The 20,247-nt window shown below is 43.6% G+C and overlaps 1 protein-coding gene across 1 annotated transcript in view; it reads left to right on the forward strand.

Annotated features, from left to right (window-relative positions):
- Nucleotides 1–1,137: 1,137 nt before the first annotated feature.
- Nucleotides 1,138–20,247, forward strand: part of LOC121571641 (follistatin-related protein 1) — a 65,275-nt gene continuing 46,165 nt past the window's right edge. The window contains exons 1-2 of the mRNA XM_041883220.2: nucleotides 1,138–1,264; nucleotides 1,383–1,439. Coding sequence (XP_041739154.1) covers nucleotides 1,262–1,264; nucleotides 1,383–1,439 — 60 coding nt within the window. The 5' untranslated portion in view covers nucleotides 1,138–1,261. The remainder of the gene's footprint in view (nucleotides 1,265–1,382; nucleotides 1,440–20,247) is intronic.

Raw genomic sequence — 20,247 nt, forward strand, 5'->3', positions numbered from 1 at the left:
TGAACTTGCGCTCTTGGGTCCTCTTCTGTTCGTGACAAAATGTAGATGTAAAATAACAGTATGGTACTGTATTCTGTGGGGTTGGTATGGAATTACAGTGAAATACTAGCATCACAGTAGCTAGTAAATTACTGTAGATTTACAGGCAAATGTTTTTGATTCCAAAAATACAGTATGGTACTGTAGTCTGTGGGGTTGTACTGCATTACAGTAAATTACTGGGTGCACAGTAGCTAGTAAGTTACTTCAGTTTTACAGGACAAGGTTTTTAGATTCCGAAAATACGGTATGGTACTATTTTCTGTGGGGTACAGCATTCTCACTAACGGGTGCAACAAATATAGCCTCTTACATGGCACACCTCAAAATGTATTAATGAACTACATAGAGCTACATATTCATTGCCCGCCCACAAAATTTTCCCACAATGCACCCTAATTCACAGTATGCTGCCGTAAATATACAGCAAAACAGGTAATACAATGCTTTAGTGTAAAATTACATTGTAAAATTACAGCAATTGCAATTTTACAGCATTGTAGCGGAATTGTAGCAGAATACCATTGAGCCCTGGTATTGCATTCCTCTTTACAGTACTGTACTGTAATATAGAATTACAGTAGCAAAGGTAAGTGTTTTGCTGTAAATGTACAGCAATTTGTTTCAGTGTGGGTACAGTATACCATGAGACACTAACCGGCTTTGGTGCGCTCTGCCAGCTGTTGTTTGCCAAGTGTGCTAAGCTGTATCATACAAACCCTGCTGAAAAATAACATTTCTACAATTGTGTCATGTTTGCATAGATTGATGTCTATTAATTGAGTAGCATTTAGATAACTGGTCAATAGTTCAATCAGATTTCAACCATAAACCAGATATCAGTCAAAATAAGAGAGGGAAAAAGACATCATGAAAAATACCTCTTAATCTGGTTGTGATCTGGTTATAAGAAGTCCTGACCATATTTCAACCAGGAAAATATGTCTTTATCACATTGCATGCACACTGGGTACAATCAGTTAGCAAGTCAGACATTTCTGAGTTTCGTGGTTCCGACTTGCACGTCAACGCTCCATAACGTTCCTGGGTTCCAGACGTTTTCATTGGCCACGTCCTATTGCGGGCGAGACTCTAGACCACGAATTCCTCAGCGCTCCTCAAATTTCCTGAAATCACAGACCTCTAGTTCTCCTCTGTAACCGTCACATTCAGCGCCCACCTCCTCCTCGCAACAGACGCCTGAACAGAGCCGCTTTTCAAAATGGTAATTTACTTTATTTCTTTGACTATTTAACTATTTTACTTGACATTAATCAATAACATGCGTTTTTAAACTTTCGTATATTTTCATATTTTTCTCTTCCTTGCCTCTCTCTTCCCAGATGTTGCAAAGTGTCCCCTTCCTCGTATTGCTGGCGATAGCGTTCTGTCAAGCCGAGGTAAGTTGGACGTCAGATTGTTTAGTTAACTGGTGATCAATGCAAAACTAAACAACATATTATGATTGAAATAGGCTACTCCTATATTAAATGTGAAAGGCTCTGCTCCCTTTACTGGCTTTATGGGTTTTATATGGCGTTTTTAGGCAGGGCCTGCTATTGCAGGGGCTTACAGGGGCTTAAGCCCCAGGGCCTAAGCCAGTAGGGGGCCCTTGAGGCAGAAAACCTTTGAAAAAAATACATTTTTACAGTTAAATTATGTGTTTAATATTAGGCTCATCAAAAAATATCTAATCCCCTATAAAATATCTAAGCCCCAGGGCCTATTATTTTAAAATCCGGCCCTGCTTGTAGTGGCACAGCTGGAGTGCTTAGAATGTAGACTAGTCTAGTTATATTTGTGACAAACATAGGGCCTAATAATTAACGGCTAGATTTATTCAAAATTTTTATTCTTCATGATGGACCGAAGGTTTTCTTTTCAAGGGAGAACCGATTAACATGGCATTATCCAAGGGATATTGCGCACGAGACTTCATTATGGAGACAATTAGCCAGCAGTTCAATTAAACTGCTACAGGGACCGTTGCATTTTAATTGGAAAATCTTCTTCCAAATCCGTTTGTAGATTATGATGGCCACACAGCATATGATTTTATCATAATGGTTTGTAGGACTATCCAACTAAAAAAAACACAGATATTTATCTTTGATGTAGTTTAGCTATGTTCACAGGATGTGAATGTGTCCTCTATATCTCTGATGGAAATGGGGCAAGGATTGATATTTTTGACACTGTTTTGGACAACACAGATGGAACAGAAAAATAAACACACACTCACGTGCACACATGCGCACACACGCACACACACACACACACACACACACACACACACACACACACACACACACACACACACACACACACACACGCTATCCTGTGAATTTCCTCTTTCAGTGTTTGTTAAGTTGATGAAGTGATAGTGTTGCAAGCAAACAAGGATACTCTTTATTATCTTTGGCTCCATGGGTAACAAACAGAGTTAACTCCTACACTCATGGGAATTGGCCTATATGGATAAGGCGAAATGTAAATGTAGAAGAAATATAGAAATGCATAACCATGGTAGCAATTACACTGAACAAAAATATAAACGCAACATGCAACAATTTCAAAGATTTTACTGAGTTACAGTTCATATAAGGAAATCAGTCAATTGAAATAAATTCATTAGGCCCTAATCTATGGATTTCACATGACTGGGAATAAAGATATGCATCTGTTGGTCACAGATACCTTTTAAAAAAAGGTAGAGGTTTGGATCATAAAACCAGTCAGTATCTGGTGTGACCACCATTTGCCTCATGCAGCGCAACACATCTCCTTCGCATAGAGTTGATCAGGCTGTTGATTGTGGCCTGTGGAATGTTGTCCCACTCCTCTTCAATGGCTGTGTGAATTTGCTAGATATTAGCGGGAACTGGAACACGCTGTCGTAGACGTCAATCCAGAGCATCCCAAACATGCTCAATGGGTGACATGTCTGGTGAGTATGCAGGCCATGGAAGAACTGGGAAATGTTCAGCTTCCAGGATTTGTGTACAGATCCTTGCGACATGGGGCAGTGTATTATCATGCTGAAACATGAGGTGATGGCGGCGGATGAGTGGCACGACAATGGGCCTCAGGATCTCGTCATGGTATCTCTGTGCATTCAAATTGCCATCGATAAAATGCAATTGTGTTCATTGTCCGTAGCTCATGCCTGCCCATACACTAACCCCACCGCCACCATGGGGCACTCTGTTCACAATGTTGACATCAGCAAACCGCTCGCCCATACGACGCCATGTGCCCGGTACAGTTGAAACCACAATTAATCCGTGAAGAGCACACTTCGCCAGCGTGACATTGGCCATTGGAGGTGAGCATTTGCACACTGAAGTTGGTTACGATGCCGAACTGCAGTCAGGTCAAGACCCTGGTGAGGATGACGAGCACGCAGATGAGCTTCCCTGAGACGGTTTCTGACAGTTTGTGCAGACATTTTTCTTTTCGGTTCTACAAACCCACAGTTTCATCAGCTGTCCGTGTAGCTCGTCTCAGACGATCCTTTAGATGAAGAAGCTGGATGTGGAGGTCCTGTGCTGGCGTTGTTACATGTGGTCTGCGGTTGTGAATCCGGTTGAACATACTGCCAAATTCTCTAAAAAAAATGTTGGAGGCGGCTTATGTTAGAGAAATGAACATTACATTATCTGGCAACAGCTCTGGTGGACATTCCTGGAGTCAGCATGCCAATTGCACACTCCCTCGAAACATCTGTGGCATTGTGTTGTGTGACAATAGTGCAGAATTTAGAGTGGCCCAGCACAAGGTGCACCTGTGTAATGATCATGCTGTTTAATCAGCTTCTTGATATGCCATACCTGTCAGGTGGATGGATCATCTTTTCAAAGGAGAAATGCTCACTAACAGGGATGTAAACAAATTTGTGCATAAAATATTAGATAAATACGCTTTTTGTGCGTATGGAACATTTCTGGGATCATTTATTTCAGCTCATGAAACATGGGACCAACAATTTACATGTTGTGTTTATATTTTTATTTAGTGTAAAGGTGAACAGTTTGGAGATTTTATGTGTATTTACAGTTACGAAATCTGAAAGTATTCTGGATACATTCAGTAACATGATACGAATATTCAAAAGGAAATTCGGAGAGGCAGATCATAATTTTGGCGCGCATAGAATTGAGTCATGAGTGCATTCAGATGCGTGGTCCGCGTCAAATTTTCTTCACAATACAGGACAACCCAGGGTATGATGCCATGTCATCTTGTAACTGTACATCAAACATAGTGATCATAAACGTTGACACTATATTACATTCGTTTTATGATATGGAAATGTGAAGTGCACTTTTGGACTCACGGGTGTTTGGATTGCTTGTATGACATCAAAGCGGTATTTATTATAATCCTCAACGCCTCATCTTTCAAAATACATTGAGTCCTCGTAATTTATAGCAATTCCCTCACTCAGACAACAAAAAAGTTGCCCAATTATCGGTAGGGATGGTGCAAGTTCTTGTCACGCGCGGGGCTCAAGTACAGAATGTCTGTCAGTCAAAACTCATACAGAGCTCTGAAGCGGAGACCCTGAGCTCTGAAGTCATTTGTAACATGTTACTGTACAGCTGCTGCGTTCCAATTTAGGCACAGTGTCCAAATCAACCATTTTCAACCCGTATACGGGTACGAGTGTAAATGCTTAATAAACAGCTGAGCTAACTATACAGGGATCAGGAGGACTGTTTGCTGTGCTGGGGTTGTGTTTGGGTGGTCAGTGGGTGTGTGTGTGTGTGGATTGTAACACTCACCCGTGTGGGTCTCACACGCTGTGGTGCTAAGTAACCCCTGAGTAAACACTGAACTAAAGTGGTAGAGATGTGGTCTCTTGAAACCACACATGGTTAGTACTGTCACACACACACACCCGGGTTGTCTATTTTCAATGATTTGTCAATAAACTGAAAATGTATTTATTTATGACAAAAGTTGTTCAATTTGGGGATTTTTTATTTCAAATAACTTCCTGAATTGACTGACTTCAATTCGAATTGACCCCAACCCTGACACACATTTGTAGGCTTCAGGGTTAGATTGTGGAAAACACTTTGGAATTCCAAATATGTTCAGGAATTACTGTGGAATTCCAAAGATTTTCAGGAATTAGGCTACTTTGGAATTACTTTGCTTTTCAGGTTGACCCTAATTTCTGGAGTAAGATTATAGGTCAAGGTTTGGGAGAGGTTAGCTTTTGGGTTGAGGTTTAGCATGGCTGTAGTTCTCTCTCTAGACTTGCGGTAGATTGCAGGGTGAACTAAGTCAGCCTCTACTCATTGTCATTACACGTCCAGACAGTGATCACTATCAGTTCCAGCAGTGCTACCTCCAGGCCCTCTGCTGACCTCCTAGTGCTGCCCCTGTCATTGCCTGCTGGAAAGGCCCTTTGTGTGGGTCTTTATTGGATCTGTTACCTCTCTCATTTGTGACCTCTGGCACTGAGAAGACTGAGTACAGACCAGAGTTTGTAGAATGTTGCTGTGGAGTATGTGGGAGAGGCATTATAAATACATATATTCTTTAAGGGTAATTACCCTGTTAATATACAGCCTATTGACAGACTGAGTAGGAATGTTAAAGTGGCCTGGTAGTACACTGTCTTAAGGCGGTCTTGGGGATTGTTTAGTTATACAATGTGTTGGTATACAGTTTACAGTTTACTTTAAAAGCCAATGTATGCTTGATCCGAAAATGTGGTCGGAGGCTCTGTATAGAGGGTGTGACGCAATTGAGGAGCCTCCGGAGGCATGCAGAGGCCAAATTGAGCTCCGTACCGCATTGCCGTGTGCCTTCCAAATTTTTTAACAATGCAGAGGGTTCCGTGTAGCTCCGCATTGACATGATTGGTTGTTGGTAGGTGGGGGTGGGAGGTGCTGTATAAACACAAACTAACTTCCTTGATAACTTCCTTCACAACAGCTCTGCTCAACAGCTCTGCGCTGCTCCGTGAAGCGCAAGAAGTATGAATGCCCTGACTTCTGCAGAAGCATACCACCGTAAATGCTGCACAGCCAATGCAGATCCGGATTGACCATGCAGAGCCTTTAAGGCTGACTACAATGTTGCACTGCATGGCAGTCTTTAGTGATTATTTCAAGTTTCAATCCCTATTGTGTAGTTACTGTAGCTGCGGATACTGTACCTCAGGTGTATGTGTTTTGTGTGTGTGTGAGTGTATGTGAGTGTGAGTGTTGTTGTTTGATGGCTTTTTATATTGCTGACATGAGAATGCTAAGTTATTAAAATGTGAAAGCTGGCTACAGATTTATTATGAAGGAGAGAATGCCTGGGTGCGTCCTGAGGCAAGAAATTGCTGTTTGCAGATAAGAGGCTCAGAGATAGTACGGCTGGGCTCACGGCTATTCTCTCTGTCTGTGTGGAGACTGAGGAGAGATATGCATCTGGTAAATAAGATGTTGACGTTTCCCACACACACACACACACACACTGTGAGAGTGAGATGCGAAGGCTGTGTGTGGGCACACACTCACACACACTTTTCTCTTCTCCAGGCATCCTGCGTTATTGCATTACCCATGGTGGCCGGTGTAATAACACAGTAGCTCAGTTCAGAACCACGGCTGGATCTTTGAAAATAGAGGCTTCAGGAGAGAAACAGAACAATGGCCGTCTATGCCATGCACAGTATACAACCTTTCTACTCACACACAGTGGATAGACAACCACTCTACTCACACACAGGGGATAGACAACCTCTCTACTCACACACAGGGGATAGACAACCTCTCTACTCACACACAGGTGATAGACAACCTCTCTACTCACACACAGGGGATAGACAACCTCTCTACTCACACACAGTGGATACACAACCTCTCTACTCACACACAGTGGATAGACAAGTTCTCTACTCACACACAGAGGATAGACAACCTCTACTCACACACAGTGGATAGGCAACTTCTCTACTCACACACAGTGGATAGACAACCTCTCTATACACACACAGTGGATAGATACACACTAAAAACAAATGGTTCTATATACTGCCAAATAAGGGTTATTTGGTTTGTAACCACAGTGGATCCCTTTTTGGTGCTCTATATATAAAACATTTTTGAAGGTTCTATAAAGAACCATGCTCATAAGGTTCTAAATGGAACCTGTATGGTGCTATGAAGAACCATTAAAAAAAGGTTTTATTTAGCACCAAAAAAGGGTTCCGCAATGGTTACAACCCTTTTTGGGACTATATAGAATGCTTTTTTTTATGGTTATTTATAGAACATTTATGGAGAAAGGTTTTTTATAGAACCATTCTCAATCTCAAAGGTTCTTTATAGATCCTTTTGAAGAACCACAGTTTTTTTTTGGTCTAATTTTCCATATTATGTTGTTAAAATTCCATAGGTGTTATTATTGTGGCAATTTACAAGTTGAATCAAGTGTGCTACATCTGGAACAGCTGGGGATCCCTGAGGAGACACAAGGCCATACGTGAATCTTTCACAAGACACGATCACTGGCCATAGTCATATATAACATGCAGTTACATAACACAACAGATTAGATGAACTGTAATGACACTCTCACTCAAGGTTGCACAAAAAGGCACAGCTAACCATGCCCCACATTATTCCAATGAGCGGCCGTCCATATATTTGAATGATCACTAAAAGAGCAAAGAACTGCAAAGAACCACTGAAGGGATCAAATTCCCAAAGAACGCTTGAGGAACCCTCTTTTCTTAGTGGGTACTCTCAAAGCTGAAGGACATGATGTAGGACGTAGCTTCATGGCGCCGACAAAGATGGCGGCCTCGCGACTAGCTCTTAGGAAACTTTGCAGTATTTTGTTTTTTTATGTATTATTTTTTACATTATTAGCTCAGAAAGTGTTTTGCATCATTACATACAGCCGGGAAAAACTATTGGATATCAGAGCGGCGGTAACTCACCAGCATTACGACCAGGAATACGACTTTCCCGAAGCAGATCCTTTGTTGCTCTCCCCAGTGCAACTGAACTGATTCCAGCGGCTGACCCAAAACATCGCCGGCGGAGGAGAGGCACTCGGAGCGGCCTGCTGGTTCGATTTAGGAGGCGCACACCACCCACCGCTTCCAAGTATTCTACTCGCTAATGTTCAGTCTTTGGTTAACAAGCTCCTTCCAGAGAGACATCAAGGCATGTAACATCCTCTGTTTCACGGAAACATGGCTCTCTTGGGATATTCTGTCGGAATCGGTCCAGCCAGATGGGTTCTGAGTTTATCGCGCAGAAAGGAATAAATATCTCTCCGGGAAGCAGAAGGGCGGAGGTGTGTGTTTCTTGATTAACGACTCATGGTGTAATTGTAGTAACATAGAGGAACTCGAGTCCTTCTGTTAACCCGACCTAGAATATCTCACAATCAAATGAGATAATTTTATTTGGTTATAGTCACGGCCATGTATATCCCCCCTCAAGCCGATACCACGACGGCCCTCAAAGAACTTCACTGGACCTTATGCAAACTGGAAAGAACATATCCTGAGGCTGCATTTATTGTAGCAGGGGATTTTAACCAAGCAAATTTGAGGACTAGGCTGCCGAAGTTCTATCAACATATCGACTGTTATATTCGCGCTGCTAAAATCCTTGACCATTGCTATTCGAACTGGATGGTTATAAGGCCCTCCCCCACCCTTCTTTCGGCAAATCTGACCACAACTCCAATTTTGCTTCTCCCTTCCTATAGGCAGAAACTCAAACAGGAAGTACCCATTCTAAGGACTATTCAACGCTGGTCTGACCAATCGGAATCCACGCTTCAAGATTGTTTTGATCACGCGGACTGGGATATGTTCCGGGTAGCTTCCGGAAATAATTTAAACGAATACACTGAAACGGTGACTGAGTTTATCAGGAAGTGTATAGGTGATGTTGTGCCCACTGTGACTATTAAAACCTACCCTAACCAGAAACCGTGGATAGATGGCAGCATTCGCGCAAATCTGAAAGCGCGAACCACCGCATTCAACCATGGCAAGGTGACTGGGAATGTGGCAGAATACAAACAGTGTAGCTACTCACTCCGCAAGGCAATTAAACTGGCAAAACATCAGTATAGAGACAAAGTGGAGTCGCAATTAAACGGCTCAGACACGAGACGTATGTGGCAGGGTCTACAGACAATCACGGACTACAAAAGGAAAACCAGCCACGTCGCCGACACCGACGTCTCGCTTCCAGACAAGCTAAACACCTTCTTCGCCCGCTTTGAGGATAACACAGTGCCACTGACGAGGCCCACTACCAAGGACTGTGGCCTCTCCTTCTCCATGGCCGACGTGATTAAGACATTTAAGCATGTTAACCCCCGCAAGGCTGCCGGCCCAGACGGCATCCCTAGCCACGTCCTCAGAGCATGAGCAGACCAGCTGGCTGGTGTGTTTACAGACATATTCAATCTCTCCCTTTCCCAGTCTGCTGTTCCCACATGCTTCAAGATGGCCACCATTGTTCCTGTACCCAAGAAAGCAAAGGTAGCTGAACTAAATGACTATCGCCCTGTAGCACTCACCTCTGTCATCATGAAGTGCTTTGAGAGACTAGTCAAGGATCATATCACCTTTACCTTACCTGTCACCCTAGACCCACTGCAATTTGCATACCGCCCCAATAGATCCACAGACGACGCAATCGCCATCACACGGCACACTGCCCTATCCCATCTGGACAAGAGGAATACCTATGTAAGAATGCTGTTCATTGACTATAGCTCAGCATTCAACACCATAGTACCCTCCAAGCTCATCATTAAGCTCAAGGCCCTGGGTTTGAACCCCGCACTGTGCAACTGGGTCCTGGACTTCCTGTCAGGCCGCCCCCAGGTGGTGAAGGTAGGAAATAACATCTCCACTTCGCTGATCCTCAACACTGGGGCCCTACAAGGGTGCGTGCTCAGCCCCCTCCTGTACTCCCTATTCAACCATGACCGCGTTACAAAGCACGCCTCCAACTCAATCATCAAGTTTGCAGATGACCCAACAGTCGTAGGCTTGATTACCAACAATGATGAGACCGCCTACAGGGAGGAGGTGAGGGCTCTGGGAGTGTGGTGCCAGGAAAATAACCTCTCACTCAACATTAACAAAACAAAGGAGATGTTCTTGGACTTCAGGAAACAGCAGAGGGTGCACCCCCCCTATCCTCATCGACGGGACTGCAGTGGAGAAGGTGGAAAGCTTCAAGTTCCTTGGCGGAGACATCACCGACAAACTGAAATGGTCCACCCACGCAGACAGTGTGGTGAAGAAGGCGCAACAGAGCCTCTTCAACCTCAGGAGGCTGAAGAAATTCGGCTTAGCACCTAAAACCCTCACAAACTTTTACAGATGCACAATTGAGAGCATCCTGTCGGGCTGTATCACCGCCTGGTATGGCAACTGCACCGCCCACAACCGCACGGCTCTCCAGAGGGTGGTGCGGTCTGCCGAACACATTACCGGGGGCAAACTACCCGCCCTCCAAGACACATACAGCACCCGATGTCACAGGAAGGCCAAAAAGATCATCAATGACATCAACCACCCGAGCCACTGCCTGTTCATCCCGCTATCATCCAGAAGGCAAGGTCAGTACAGGTGCATCAAAGCTGGGACCGAGAGAATGAAAAACAGCTTCTATCTCAAGGCCATCAGACTATTAAATAGCCATCACTAGCACATTAGAGGCTGCTGCTGCCTATTGAAATCACTGGCCACTTTAAGAAATGGAACACTAGTCACTTTAATAATGTTTACATATCTTGCACTACTCATCTCATATGTATATACTGCATTCTATTCTATAATATTCTACTGTATCTTAGTCCATGCCGCTCTGTCATTGCTTGTCCATATATGTATATATTCTTAAATCCCATTCCTTACTAGTTTTGTGTGTATTGGGTATATCACCAATTTGTAAGTCGCTCTGGATAAGAGCGTCTGCTAAATTATGTAAATGTAAATGTTGTGAAATAGTTAGATATTACTTGTTAGATATTACTGCACTGTCGGAGCTAGAAGCACAAGCATTTCGCTACACCCGCTATAACATCTGCTAAACACGTGTATGTGACAAATACGATTTGATTTGATTTGATTTGGAATACTGATTGTTTGCATTGTTTTTCACTTGTTCTACAGTATAACCAAATATAAATGATTATGTCTACACTTCGTTAACTATTGGTCGTAGAATCACATAACTAATGTTAGCGACTAGCAATGCACAAAACTACATTTAGCAGGCTACTCTAGAGTCGTAGTAGAGTAACTGCCTCCCAAGCTGAGGTACAATATCCGACTGGAGCTGACAGTGACAGAGTCGCTGCCTCCCAGGCACCATGCTGTGTAGCTGTTGTTGCTCTCATTGGAAGGTGCTGCCTGGGCTATAAATACCATGCCCAGGTGGAGTGAACAGAGCTGGAACATGGGGGACTGCTCTAATTGTTCTAGTTCTACATTCACACACACGCACACACACACACGGGCACGCAAGCAAGCACACACACATTGAGAGTGAGGGAGAGAGAGGGAGAGAGAGAGAGAGATCTGCACTTCCTAACTTCCTGCCAAATGTATGACCATATTAGAGACACATATTTCCCTCAGATTACTCAGACCCACAAAGATAAACTCCCATATCTATTAAGTGAAATACCACAGTGTGCCATCACAGCAGCAAGATTTGTGACCTGTTGCCACAAGAAAAGGGCAACCAGTGAAGAACAAACACCATTGTAAATACAGCCCATATTTATGTTTAATTATTTTCTCTTTTGTACTTTAACTATTTGCACATCGTTACAACACAGTATATAGACATAATGACATCTGAAATGTCTCTATTTCTTTGAAACATTTGTGCGAGTAATGTTTACTGTTCATTTTTTATTGTTTATTTCACTTTTGTTTATTATCTATTTCACTTGCTTTGGCAATGTAAACATATGTTTCCCATGCCAATAAAGCCCTTTGAATTGAATTGAGAGAGAGACAGAGTGTGTGTGCCAGTGTTTTATGGCCATGTTGTGTAATCTCCTCACTCTTGTCTAGTCATGAAAGGAGACCTCATTAACCAGCTGTACTGCTCTCTTATCATCATCAGAGACAGAGAAACACATGTGCATGCGCGCGCGCACACACACACAAAGACATGTCATGCCTCACTGCCTTCTATGGTTGTTTTGTAACAGCATCCTCTCTCTCTCTAGCCTATAATTTCTGTAGCTAGCTCCATCTCTCTTCATATCCTGTGTGTGTGTGTGTGTGTTTGTGTGTGTGTGTGTGTGTGTGTGTTTGTGTGTCGGGGGATAGGACCAGGCACAAAGATAGCACTTGGCGGCATTCCCAAGCATCGGGCCCAAATTTGCGGGCAATTAATACCAAGCAGAGCCCTGGGAGGCACACAAAACACACACACACACACACACACACACACACACACACACACAGCCTAATTTCAGTGCAGCTTCAATATGAAATGGTTTATGACACAGTAATTGAATGTAGAAAATGGACACGGACCTATCTGACTCGGCAGAACACTTGAATTGACACAGTGTATTGAACTTTGATGATAACCGTGGTCTCCAGCATCTGATCATTCCAGTCCCCAAAATGGCTGTCCCCATTCTACATATTCCATCCTATACTGTGGAGGTCTGCAAACAGGCCCACTTCCTTCTCCAAACACACTTTCAGCCATTAGCCCTGACTGTGGCCCCATGGAGGGAGTAGTGTCTGGGGCAGGGAAACTACCCATTCCCATGGCCTGGGCCTGGATCTGAGCCCTCCCACCCAGACAGACTGGAAGGCTGCCCAGAACAGGCAGGGAGGGAAGTGGGGGGGAGAGAGAGAGAACAGGAAAAGAGGGATTGAGAAGGGAGGATAAGGGAGAGAGGGGCTGGGAAGGAAATAATGGATAATTTACGACAGAAAGAAGAGATTTTCACATAAAGAAAGATACAGGAAAGAAGGAAAGATGAGGGTATGGATAATGAAAGTGGGACACAAAGTCGGCACGAGAGTGAGAGATAGCGAGAGAGAGAGAAAGAAAGAGAGAGAAGCCTCCCCGTTGGATTTAGCAATGGAAATGGGGGGAATGGGACAGGGGTGTTATTGTCTTGCCTGTGAGACTGTGCCATGTGCCCACAGGGTTAGGGAGGGCGGGGTGGCACTCTGTTTTAGGGACTTTATTTTCGCCATGACAACTTCCTGACTTTTTAATTATTTATTTATTTCACCTTTATTTAACCAGGTAAGCCAGTTGAGAACAAGTTCTCATTTACAGCTGCGACCTGGCCAAGATAAAGCAAAGCAGTGCGATAAAAACAACAACACATAGTTACATATGGGGTAAACAAAACATAAAGTCAAAAATACAACAGAAAATATATATACAGTGTCTGCAAATGTAGCAAGTTATGGAGGTAAGGCAATAAATAGGCTATAGTGCAAAATAATTACAATTTAGTATTAACACAGGAATGATAGATGTGCAAGAGATGATGTGAAAATAGAGATACTGGGGTGCAAATGAGCAAAATAAATAACAATATGGGGATGAGGTAGTTGGGTGGGCTAATTTCAGATGGGCTGTGACCAGGTGCAGTGATCGGTAAGGTGCTCTGACAACTGATGCTTAAAGTTAGTGAGGGAGATAAGAGTCTCCAGCTTCAGAGATTATAGCAGTTCGTTCCAATCATTGGCAGCAGAGAACTGGAAGGAATGGCGGCCAAAGGAGGTGTTGGCTTTGGGGATGACCAGTGAGATATATCTGCAGGAGCGCATACTACGGGTGGGTGTTGCTATGGTGACCAACGAGCTAAGATAAGGCGGGGATTTGCCTAGCAGTGATTTATAGATGACCTGGAGCCAGTGGGTTTGGCGACGAATATGTAGTGAGGACCAGGCAACAAGAGCGTACAGGTCACAGTGGTAGGTAGTATATGGGGCTTTGGTGACAAAACGGATGGCACTGTGATAGACTACATCCAATTTGCTGAGTAGAGTGTTGGAGGCTATTTTGTAAATGACATCGCCAAAGTCAAGGATCGGTAGGATAGTCAGTTTTACGAGGGCATGTTTGGCAGCATGAGTGAAGGAGGCTTTGTTGCGAAATAGGAAGCTGATTCTAGATTTAACTTTGGATTGGAGATGCTTAATGTGAGTCTGGAAGGATAGTTTACAGTCTAACCAGACACCTAGGTATTTGTAGTTGTCCACATACTCTAGGTCAGACCCGCCGAGAGTACTGATTCTAGTCGGGTGGGCGGGTGCCAGCAGCGTTCGATTGAAGAGCATGCATTTAGTTTTACTAGTGTTTAAGAGCAGTTGGAGGCTACGGAAGGAGTGTTGTATGGCATTGAAGCTCGTTTGGAGGTTTGTTAACACAGTGTCCAATGAAGTGCTAGATGTATACAAAATGGTGTCGTCTGCATAGAGGTGGATCTGAGAGTCACCAGCAGCAAGAGCGACATCATTGAGATACACAGAGAGAAGAGTCGGCCCGAGAATTGAACCCTGTGGCACACCCATAGAGACTGCCATAGGTCCAGACAACAGCCACTCCGATTTGACACATTGAACTCTATCTGAGAAGTAGTTGGTGAACCAGGCGAGGCAGTCATTTGAGAAACCAAGGCTATTTAGTCTGCCAATAAGAATGCTAGAGACGGCTGCACAGTACTGTCTACTATCGATCACGGTTATAATATCGTTTAGGACCTTGAGCGTGGCTGAGGTGCACCCATGACCAGCTCGGAAAAACCGGATAGCATAGTGTAGAAGGTACGGTGGGATTCGAAATGGTCTGTGATCTGTTTGTTAACTTGGCTTTCAAAAACTTTCGAAAGGCAGGGCAGGATGGATATAGGTCTGTAACAGTTTGGCTCTAGAGTGTCACCGCCTTTGAAGAGGGGGATGACCGCGGTGCTTTCCAATCTCTGGGGATGTCAGACGTTACAAAAGAGAGGTTGAACAGGCTAGTAATAGGAGTTGCGACAATTTCGGCTGTTAATTTTAGAAAGAAAGGGTCCAGATTGTCTAGCCCAGATGATTTGTAGGGGTCCAGATTTTGCAGCTCTTTCAGAACATCAGCTATCTGAATTTGTGTGGAGGAGAAGCGGGGTGGGGGGGCAAGTCGCAGCGGAGGGTGCAGAGCTGGTGGTCGGGGTAGTGGTAGCCAGGTGGAAAGCATGGCCAGCCGTAGCAAAATGCTTGTTGAAATTCTCGATTATTGTAGATTTATCGGGGTGATAGTGTTTCCTAGCCTCAGTGCAGTGGGCAGCTGGGAGGAGGTGCTCTTATTCTCCATGGACTTTACAGTGTCCCAAAACATTTTGGAGTTAGTGCTACAGGATGCACATTTCTGTTTAAAAAAGCTAGCCTTTGCTTTCCTAACTGCTTGTGTATATTGGTTCCTAACTTCCCTGAAAAGTTGCATATCGCCGGGGCTATTCGATGCTAATGCAGTACGCCACAGGATGTTTTTGTGCTGGTCAAGGGCAGTCAAGTCTGAGGAGAACCAGGGGCTATATCTGTTCTTAGTTCTGAGTTCTTTGAATGGGGCATGCTTATTTAAGATTGAGAGGAAAGCACTTTTAAAGAACATTGCCAAAGCAAGTGAAGTAGATAGTAAACAAAAGTGAAATAAACAATACATATTAACAGTAAACATTACACTCAGTAGTTCCAAAGGAATAAAGACAATTCAAATGCCATATTATGTATACATACAGTGTCGTAACAATGTGCAAATAGTTAAAGTACAAATGGGAAAATAAATAAACATAAATATGGGTGGTATTTACAATGGTGTTTGTTCTTCACTGGTTGCCCTTTTCTTGTGGCAACAGGTCACAAATCTTGCTGCTGTGATGGCACACTGTGGTATTTCACCCAGTAGATATGGGAGTTTATCAAAATTGGGTTTGTTTTCAAATTCTTTGTGGATCTGTGTAATCTGATGGAAATATGTGTCTCTAATATGGTCATACATTTGGCAGGAGGTTAGGAAGTGCAGCTCATTTTCCACCACATTTTGTGGGCAGTGTGCATATAGCCTGTCTTCTCTTCAGAGCCAGGTCTGCCTACGGCGGCCTTTCTCAATAGCAAGGCTATGCTCACTGAGTCTGTACATAGTCAAAGCTTTCCTTAAGTTTGGGTCAGTCACAGTGGTCAAGTATTCTGCCACTGTGTACTCTCTGTTTAGGGCCAAATAGCATTCTAGTTTGCTCTGTTTTTTTGTTAATTCTTTCCAATGTGTCAAGTAATTCCAGACACGTATATAAGAAAACGACATCTCCAAGAAACAAATACAGATCAATACAAGATGGTATATTATCTCGCTCCATTTGGCCAGAGAACCAGACACTAACACCAGTCTGTGGCCATGTCCTAAGTCTGCCTGCTACTTCCTAAAATGACATACTATGTACTAATCGTACTACATACTATTTAGAACGTATTGTTTAGTAAAAACGAATGCAGTAAGCAACAAATGTCAACATACAGTCTCATACATAATGAGAATGCGTAATCTAATGTGCGTTGATTCCCGCTATTCGTTATTTATTTATTTTTTACAGCTTGTCACCTCTGATAATCAGCTGTTGTCAAACATGTGGGTCTGGAAAGACAATTCCCTTCCTCAATAATGTGCAGCGAATTCTACTAGCTGAAAAGCCGAAATGAGTATGACATCCTGGTATTTAAAGCATACAAAAAATATATATATTTAATTTAAAACAATATATTTTCGCTACCCAAAATGCCTACTATTTAGAAGGCAAGTACGGATATTCGGACACGGCCAATGTGTATGGACCAAAGACTACCAGAGAGCCTGTATGTATGGATGTCATATATCTCTGTATCTCTTCCTTATATCACCCTCACACTGTTTCCTCATCACAGCTACATACTGGTCACTCCTCTCTCACTCTCACTCTCACTCTCACTCTCACTCTCACTCTCACTCTCACTCTCACTCTCACGTTTCAGCTCAGAGGAGGATGAGGAAACACTGTCATGCTGTAGTGTGGGGTCTAATGCACTGCAGGTCATTTCAGTTCACTACTGGTTGCTCAGCAGTGGTTCCCTCCCAAACTCCCCTAACTCCTTTAAACAGAACTCAGGGGAGTAAAGGTATGATGAAAGCCTGATTAGTTGGACCTCGGGCTCAAAAGTGTGAGCATCCATATGCAGTCTTTGTAGAATATAGGTCTGTTTCGGGAGAGTTAAAAGTAGACATGTAGAAATGAAGGAGCTGGCATCAAAAAAAAGTATTCCTCCAAATTATTCTAAAACGTTGTAATTAAAACTGCTGTAAAGTATTTTTTTCTCTGGGCTAGCCTCCAATGTGTCCCTGAGCTGAGGAGAGAGGTCCTCTCCTCTCCTCTCCTCTCCTCCCTCTCTCTGACCTGGTTTGGACTGGCCTTTGGACTGGCATTGGCCTGGGTCTGAGTTGTGTGCATAGGCTAGGACAACCCTGGGGAAGCTGGGAGTTGTGAAGAGAAGCAGGGAGAGGAGGGAAATAGGAACGAGGGGGCGGAGGAGGGGGGAGTTTGGGGGAACGACCCTCTTACCCAGATATTGATGAGATTTTGGCTCCTGAGAAACCCCAGTATACCTTGACAGAGGCACAGTTGAGCACCCAACCAATATCTACTTGTTTACTCTTCCCCTCTTGGTGTGACTCTTCACTCCTTTCCTCCCTCCCTTCCTCTTTCTCCCTATCTCTTCTGATTATTTTCTCACTCTCCCTTTTATTCATATTCTTACCCTCTCTTGTTCCCTATGTACAGTACCTTTCTTTCATGCTCTTTTCCCCCCTCTTTCTCCTTTCCTCCCTCCCCTGTTGGAGTTTAATAAGAAACATGTGTCTGAGATCTATGAATGTTTGATTGGGAGGGGAGTATAGGCATGATGTCATCCATGGTGAGCTGCAGAGAGTCAGTGAGCCATTAGTTTAAAACTCCCCTTACACATTTCTATAGAGGGGTGTATGTGGATGGGCATTGGTTTGTTAATTGAAATTATAAACTGGGTTGTTCGAGCCCTGAATGCTGATTGGCTGACAGCCGTGGTATATCAGATCTGTTACCACGGGTATGACAAAATATTTATTTTTACTGCTCTAATTACTTGGTAACCAGTTTATAATAGCAATAAGGCACCTGTGGTATATGGCCAATATACCACGGCTAAGGGCTGTATCCAGGCACTCCGCGTTGCATCGTGCTTAATAACAACTCTTAGCCGTGGTATATTGGCCATATACCACACACCCTCATGCCTTATTGCTTAAGTATAGGATGGATTAGCACTAATCTCACTGACCTTTTACTGTGGTTGCTGTTAGCAATACTGTTGTTTAAAAGGTAGTTACAGATTCTGTTGCAGGTGAAAAGAGAGGGAGCAGAGAAGGAGTGGGAGATGGGTTTTATCCTTGCTTTTAATTGGCTATCAATGTTCTGTATACTAATGAGTGCAGTGGTGCATCCTGGGAAGGGACTAATGGGGGTTGTAAAGTAACCCCACAACAGAAAGCATCAATCCAGCTACTGACTCAGTGGATAATTACACACACACACATGCATATATACACACAAAGAGAAAGTAAACCAATCGCAGAAGTAATCTCATTATGAAATTAAAACCCCACTGTGAAGTGTGAGTGTACACTAATTTATTCTTACTATGTTACCTCCCATTCCATACAGTGAGGGAAAAAAGTATTTGATCCCCTGCTGATTTTGTACGTTTGCCCACTGACAAAGAAATGATCAGTCTATAATTTTAATGGTAGGTTTATTTGAACAGTGAGAGACAGAATAACAACAAAGAAATTCAGAAATACGCATGTCAAAAATGTTATAAATTGATTTTTCATTTTAATGAGGGAAATAAGTATTTGACCCCCTCTCAATCAGAAAGATTTCTGGCTCCCAGGTATATTTTATACAGGTAACGAGCTGAGATTAGGAGCACACTCTTAAAGGGAGTGCTCCTAATCTCAGCTTGTTACCTGTATAAAAGACACCTGTCCACAGAAGCAATCAATCAATCAGATTCCAAACTCTCCACCATGGCCAAGACCAAAGAGCTCTCCAAGGATGTCAGGGACAAGATTGTAGACCTACACAAGGCTGGAATGGGCTACAAGACCATCGCCAAGCAGCTTGGTGAGAAGGTGACAACAGTTGGTGCGATTATTCGCAAATGAAAGAAACACAAAATTACTGTCAATCACCCTCGGCCTGGTGCTCCATGCAAGATCTCACCTCGTGGAGTTGCAATGATCATGAGAACGGTGAGGAATCAGCCCAGAACTACACGGGAGGATCTTGTCAATGATCTCAAGGCAGCTGGGACCATAGTCACCAAGAAAACAATTGGTAACACACTACGCCGTGAAGGACTGAAATCCTGCAGCGCCCGCAAGGTCCCCCTGCTCAAGAAAGCACATATACAGGCCCGTCTGAAGTTTGCCAATGAACATCTGAATGATTCAGAGGAGAACTGGGTGAAAGTGTTGTGGTCAGATGGGACCAAAATCAAGCTCTTTGGCATCAACTCAACTTGTCGTGTTTGGAGGAGGGGGAATGCTGCCTATGCCCCCAAGAACACCATCCCCACCGTCAAACATGGAGGTGGAAACATTATGCTTTGGGGGTGTTTTTCTGCTAAGGGGACAGGACAACTTCACCGCATCAAAGGGACGATGGACGGGGCCATGTACCGTCAAATCTTGGGTGAGAACCTCCTTCCCTCAGCTAGGGCATTGAAAATGGGTCGTAGATGGGTATTCCAGCATGACAATGACACAAAACACACGGTCAAGGCAACAAAGGAGTGGCTCAAGAAGAAGCACATTAAGGTCCTGGAGTGGCCTAGCCAGTCTCCAGACCTTAATCCCATAGAAAGTCTGTGGAGGGAGCTGAAGGTTCGAGTTGCCAAACGTCAGGCTCGAAACTTTAATGACTTGGAGAAGATCTGCAAAGAGGAGTGGGACAAAATCCCTCCTGAGATGTGTGCAAACCTGGTGGCCAACTACAAGAAACGTCTGACCTCTGTGATTGCCAACAAGGGTTTTGCCACCAAGTACTAAGTTATGTTTTGCAGAGGGGTCAAATACTTATTTCCCTCATTAAAATGCAAATCAATTTATAATATTTTTGACA

Source organism: Coregonus clupeaformis, chromosome 40 (assembly GCF_020615455.1).
Source record: "Coregonus clupeaformis isolate EN_2021a chromosome 40, ASM2061545v1, whole genome shotgun sequence".
NCBI lineage: Eukaryota > Metazoa > Chordata > Actinopteri > Salmoniformes > Salmonidae > Coregonus > Coregonus clupeaformis.